Source organism: Rhinolophus sinicus, chromosome 13 (genome assembly GCF_057876585.1).
Source record: "Rhinolophus sinicus isolate RSI-liver-muscle chromosome 13, RSI-T2T, whole genome shotgun sequence".
Lineage (NCBI taxonomy): Eukaryota > Metazoa > Chordata > Mammalia > Chiroptera > Rhinolophidae > Rhinolophus > Rhinolophus sinicus.
Genome location: NC_142513.1, coordinates 63,075,038 through 63,081,299, shown reverse-complemented (window position 1 = coordinate 63,081,299; position 6,262 = coordinate 63,075,038). Strand labels below are relative to the sequence as shown.

Sequence of the window (6,262 nt, the reverse complement as noted above, 5' to 3'; positions counted from 1 at the left end):
TGTCGCTGGCATTTCCACCTTGTCTCGGTGATGTGAGAGGAGAGGAGCGAAGTGATGCTCGGTGTTCGAGCCGTAGAGCCTTGATTGTCAGAGTGCACGGTCATCAGGTCCAGCCCCGGTGCAGATGGGGATACTGAGGCCCAGAGCAGAGTGTGGAAGGTAAAGTGACGTGTCTGAGGCCGCAGGGCGAGGACCACCCTCAGCAGAGGGACGCTCAGGTCTGGGCCACGGCTGCGCGCACTGACCCCTCGCCCTCAGCCCTGGTGGATGGGCAGCACAGATGACGCTGTCCTGGCTCAGGGAGGACCCCCTCCCCAGTGGCAGGCGCGGGTCTGTGTCCCTCTGGCTCTCTCCCGTCGTGCCTGCCAGACAGCCCCAGGCAGCTGCTTGCTTCTTGTGTCCTGGCCCCTCGTGGCCATTGTGCCAGCAGCGGTGTGGTGCTTGCCCATGGTCTGCACGGCTCCGGGACGGTACATGGTGCTGAGGTCCCTGTCTTACAGCTGAGGAAGCTGAGGCACAGAGCAGTGGTGTTACTGGCCAGACACACGCAGCTCATGATTGACAACCAGGACTAGAAACCAGGAGGTGGGGCCTCAGAGCGCCAGCCTCTACAGTGTGTGGTCGTCCCGGCTCAGCTGCGGGCTCAGGGTATGGGGCCGCGTGCCAGGTGCTGGCTGGGGCACACGAGGGTCCCTGTGGAGAAGGCGTGGTGTTCGCCGCCCTTTCCAGCAACATGGTCCTCAGCTCCATTCTATGTGCCAGAAAGTGGCTTTGGTGGCTCTTTTTATGTCTGTTTTACTGGAAACCCAGCCACAGGTCAGATGGAGACGGGTGTGGGAGCGGCCGTGCTTCAGATATACCCACGTCTGTCCCAAGGCTTTGAGGTCTGTGGTCAAGGTCGCCCAGCCCCTCGGAATTCGGTGGCCTGGTTATTTTGGTAGAAACCTGCACATAGAAAAGGTCCCTAGCGGACGTCTGGGTCACGTGGACGACGACCACTCGGCTGCTCACAGGGTCCGGCCTCTCCCCTGTCCCCGCTCAGTCTGGGGAATGTCCCCGCGGGCCGTGTGGGAGTCTGGAGCTCAGCCTCTGACCTGAGTGAGGAGCTCGTGTCCTGAGGGGCAGTGGCATGTGGCCGGGCCCTGAGAAGACTGCCACCGGGGCACAGCCCACCCTTGAGGTTTGGCAGCTCCCAAGAAAGATGAGACGCAGATCAGACAAGCGGGTGGCATGACGTTAGCACTAGGGTCCCTCGCCGAGCCTGCCGCGTCCCCGTGTGGCATGTGGGGTAGGAGCAGGGGGCAAGGAGGGGTTGTGCCGACGAATGATGGTGGGCTGTGGGATTAGGCCTTTCTGCTCGAACGTCAGTGGTTCTCAAACTTTGCCCTCGGAGCCAGACCAGGGACGGTCCCACACCGGGTGCATTACAAACAGGCTTTCCTGATTTGTAGGAAAATCAGCTTTTGCCCAATCTTGAGTCTTTCTTGCGTTTTCTCTACACGTTTGGTGTTCGCTGCTCTTTGTCTCTGTAGGAAGGGAAGCAGACTGTGGAGCGAGTGGACCAGCAGCAGTGTCTGACCTCGCTCCTCGCTGGTGTGTTAGCATGAAATCTGTCAGTTTCTCGAGGATATTCCACCAAGAGGTGCGTCATTTCCTGGCAACTGGGGCCATTGCCATTTTGTGAGCAAGGCCCGTGCCCTAACCTCCGTGGAACAGCCTGCCCGGCAGTGTGTTCAGGATGGGTGGAGGGGGAAGAAATGATGGGTGGGTGGCAAGGGTGCCAGCTCTGGGCTGGACAGTGGGCTCTTCTTCTCGGGCGTGTCTGCTGGGGGCCTGACGCCCAGCGGGTCGGGTGTTTGGCTGGGTCGCATCTCACACCGTCTCACGAGGGGTGTTGTGATCCGCGTGAGAGTGGCCTTATGAGGCTGGGAAACCCAGAGGACACTGGTTTCCAGCAGCTGGATCGGGCCAGCTGAGCTAAAGGCAGCCTCACTGATAACTGTGCAGAAAGCACGTTAGTGTGTCTGTACCCCTAGGTTTCAGAGACTGTTTTGTGGGGGACTCAAATGAAGACGCCTTGCTGGTCACCCTAGTTTCACAGAGCAGTTCCATGTAAGTCAGCACATCAGGGTTGGAAAGGGTCGGAAATAGTGAAGAAGCCAGTAGGTGGTGACCTTAGGCCAGAGTCCGCTCTCAGCCCCAGGCCGTATCCCGAGTCCCTCCTTGGGAGAATGAAGGGTGTCCCTAAGCCGGCCTGGCAGGCGCGGGTGCAGTGGGGGCAGCGAGACGGACAGCACATGTGTCCCAGGCAGAAGCACCAGCAGCAGGTCTGAGCCACTGTGGGGGGACGCAGGCAGGTCTCCATACCCCATTCTCGTCCCTCCGTCATGCTGCAGGGCCTCAGTGGGATGGCGGGAGGTGTCCCATCACTGTGGGCGGTCAGTCACGGTGTGTGCCTTGTTCCCATCTGGTGTCCGGGTGTGGTAGTGTCCTCTGCCCGTGCAGACCAAGTGGGTGGCCTGCTGCCCTGCATTCTGCAGACTCGTGCCAGGGCCGTGCTGGGGGCCGCTTGCAGTACACTTAACAGCAGTGGTCGCATCATCTTTGGATAATTACCCAGTTTCCCCAAAAAGCTGACCTAGCTGGACCATCAGCTCTAATGTGTCTTTTGGAGCAAACATTAATATAAGATCCAGTCATATTTTAATGTAAGACAGTCTAATATTTGACATGGTATGATATGATATGATATGATATGATATGATATGATATGATATGATATAAATAAATATGGTGCGAGTGAGTGAGGTATGCTGTAAGTAGTGAACACAGCGTATGCTATGGAGGTGTGAACAAGGTATGCTATAAGTAAACAAGGAACAGACAACATATATAAGTAAACAAGATGTATACAAGTAAATAAGTCACAAAGTAAAAAGATATGATAGTAAAAACAAAAAAAGTGAAAAGTAAACAATATAAAGAAGATATGAATAAAAGTAAAAACAAGATATGATACAAGTTAACAAGATATGTGAGTAAACAAACAACATAGGGTATAAGTAGACAAGATACATAATTAAAAAGTAAACAAGATATAATAGTAAAAAGACATAAGTAAACACAAGATATAAGTAAACATGATATAAGAAGATACGTGATACAAATATAAAATACCAGGTCTTATATAAGACCGGGATTTATATTAATTTTGGCTCCAAAAGACGCATTACAGCTGATGGTCCTGCTGGGTCTGATTTTCGGGGAAATACAGTGAGTCTTCGCCAAGAGCCGGCACCAGTTTTCAGCACTGGAGCCAAAATACCGGGAGCAGTCCTGCATTCCTTTGTTCACAGGAATGCAGAGAAGGTGCCTCCTGTCTGGGGAAGCACAGCGCTCTGTCACCCAAGTCAGGGCGCTGGCCGTCGTCACGGGAACCGATGGGACGTGTGTGCAGGGCCGAGCGCCCGAGCGGATGGCCCGGGCCCCTCCCACGGCCACTGTCAACAGCAGGGCCAAGTCCCGGGCACCTTTCCCAGAGGTGCTGAGTGTGGGCGGGCGCCACAGGCCCCAGCCATCGGTTATCCATGAGGATGGCTTCTCCCTCAAGACGTTCTCCAAGGGTTTTCCCTGCAGTGTGTCATTTGCTGTCCCCGCAACCGTCACGAAGGTGGGGGACCACAAATGTCCAAGCTGTGTGCAGGCACCGGGGCAGCAACCCTGGTGCACAGCAGCAGTCAGGGTGGGGACGAGAAGTCGCACCAGCAGTACAGCTCTCTTTAAGTTGAGGGTCACGGAGGGGACAAACACAGCCACACTGCAGAGAATTCCGTGCCACCCGACTCTCAGGTGCAGGGTTTGAGACTTGGTCTTTGGAAAGCCAGGGTCGGAGGCATTCCCCAGGGCTGGCTGGGGAGGGGCCGGTGGTGTCGCTCAGGACAGGCTGACCATGGGCCAGGCTTGCAGCCCAGCTCTCTTGTGGGGGCCTTGTCTGAGCCATGTCCTTGGCAGGTTGGCATGTCAGGGTGGCACCTTGGGCACAGGAGTGGCCGAGGTCAAGCAGGCAGGATGGCCCAGCGACAGTGACTACCTGGGGCTGGCGGCCTGAGTTCTGGCCGCCCTCATGTCTCCAGGTTTAATTCCAGGAGGGAATGGAATGCAGCCCTGTGTTTGAATCCTGCTACTAGTGGACTAATTAGCAGTGTGCCCTCGGGCATGATTTTTCTTCTCAGGCATGGAAAGCAGTGCCTTCTCTGCAGGGCCGTGATAAAGAGCCGGTCACAGCAGGAAACGAATGAATGGGGGCCATTAATGCCATCAGTCTCCTGGTGGCTTCAAGGAGACAGCTGCTGTTACCCAGAGGGGGCTCAGTCGCGTGGATGAGCAAGGGGCAGCCATGGAAACCGAGGCTTCTTACTCTCACAGTCGTGCACTGCAGGCCTCAAGGTAAGTGTGACTGTAAAGCTGTGACAGTGGACTGCCCTTGAAGAGGCGGGACATAGCCCTTGGTGGCTTTCTCCCCAGTCTGACACACGTTCTGCCTGTTCCAGTGTGAAGGCAGATTTTCAGCTCGCAGCGGTGTGACAGTATGGAGAGACTGCAGCTCGTAGAACTGGGGTGTTTGCCGTCAAGCCCACAGACCGCTAATCCGGGGCCATGCTGGCTCCTGGCCTAGCGATCCCAAATCAGAAAACGCCCTACAGCTCAGCATGTGACGGAAGCTGAGTGTGACCATTTTGCTTCCCAAAGCTCTGCCGCCTGGGCGCACACTGCCGGGGCCCTCTCGTTAGAGTTTGGCATTAAGAGTTTCAGACTGCTCTCTGCGCCTCGGGCTTTTCACCTGTAAAATGGAGTTCGTGACCCCCACCTGACAGGGCCCTGGGGAGCCTCAGGGGAGTGCTGAGAGCTATAACTTTGCCGTTAGTGAGCCAGAATGCCTCAGATGACACCTCAAAGATGGGTCGGTCGGACACAGAGGCCTTTAACTCTTTTGACAACTGCTGGTGTCCCTTTCAGCCACGTGTCCCAGGTGACCCATCAGGGCAATGCCAGCCAGGCACTGCACACTCTTCAGTAAGTCCTCATCCGAAGAAAGACGCCTGCCAACTAAGTCTGAGTGCAGTTGGTTTTTATTAAGCTGAGATTGGACAATGGCTGTTCCCTCCTCCCCCCACCCCTTCACATCCTGTGAAGGTGACAAGATTCGTCCTGAAAAGATGCAGAAATGCTCATGCAGAAATGAGCTGGGCGTGGAAGCGGCTCAGATGGTGGGTGTGTGGGTTGCACCCGGGATTCCTGGGAGGGGCTCACAGTGCTGTTCCCGAGAGTCCAGGGAATGAAGGCCATGGCTGAGCCGGGACCACCAGCCCTGCTCAGGCTGCTGCTGTGTGACAGTGGTTTGGGAAACCCCAGCCACGTGCACCAGTCTGATCGTGCCCAGAGGGAGAGCTGGCTCTGGGCTCCCTGGCCTGGCGTCCCGCCCTTCGGTGCAGGTGGCATCGTGACAGAGGCAGTTGCGTGTGACCCCGGGACTGTGTGCCCTCGTCTCACATGGAGGCCTCGGGAACCCTGTGCAGTGTCTGCTGTCTGTGATCCGCATACCTGAATTCCTCCAGGCGGGCACAGCAGGTGGGGAGTGGGGGCCAGGCTTCATGTGAAGGACAGTGAAGCCGTCCCGGTTTGTCTGGCTGAACGCTTACGCTGCGTTCCAACTCGTGGTTGCTTTGGGCACAGCCTGTTGGGTGAGGCAGAGGGGGCTGGTTTGGTGCCTTGTGACAGGGGACACAGCAGGTCCTGGGCCATGGCTTCCATGATCTGCCGCTGGGGTGGTGGCAGTGGTGAGAGGCTGGCTGGAGGACGTGTCCTCGCGGGTGGTGTTGTAGTCTGTGGAGGAGCACAGAGTCTGGCTGCTGTCACTCTGGGCCTGGGTGACAGGGCTGGGAGTGGAGTGGGAGCTGGTGCCAAGCTTCACGGCCATGTCCACTGAGCAGCCCTCAGAGGTGAGGTGGGGCTGGTGGATGTCTATGGCAGCTGTGGTGACCACACAGGTTGCAGGTTCTGGGACTCTGGTGCCTGCAACAAAGAAGGGGAGCTGGTCAGCTGTTGCAGGCGGTGTGTGTGTGGGGGTGTGCTCGGGTGGGAGGACGCCGCACAAGGGGTGTCTGGGAGAAAACACTTAGGGGAAAATAAGCAGCACTGCACATGGGAGTTGTTCTGTGTGATGACGTTGGATTTTGTCAACATACAGGCGTAGGGATGCTGA

General features: G+C 56.6%; 1 protein-coding gene across 1 annotated transcript in view; it reads right to left on the bottom strand.

Moving 5' to 3' along the window:
- Positions 1 to 5,111: 5,111 nt before the first annotated feature.
- TMEM266 (transmembrane protein 266) overlaps positions 5,112 to 6,262 on the bottom strand; it is a 58,909-nt gene continuing 57,758 nt past the window's right edge. The window contains 4 exon segments of the mRNA XM_088789410.1: positions 5,112 to 5,693; positions 5,695 to 5,751; positions 5,753 to 5,841; positions 5,843 to 6,072. Of these exon segments, the coding sequence (XP_088645536.1) occupies positions 5,261 to 5,693; positions 5,695 to 5,751; positions 5,753 to 5,841; positions 5,843 to 6,072 (809 nt within the window). The 3' untranslated portion in view covers positions 5,112 to 5,260.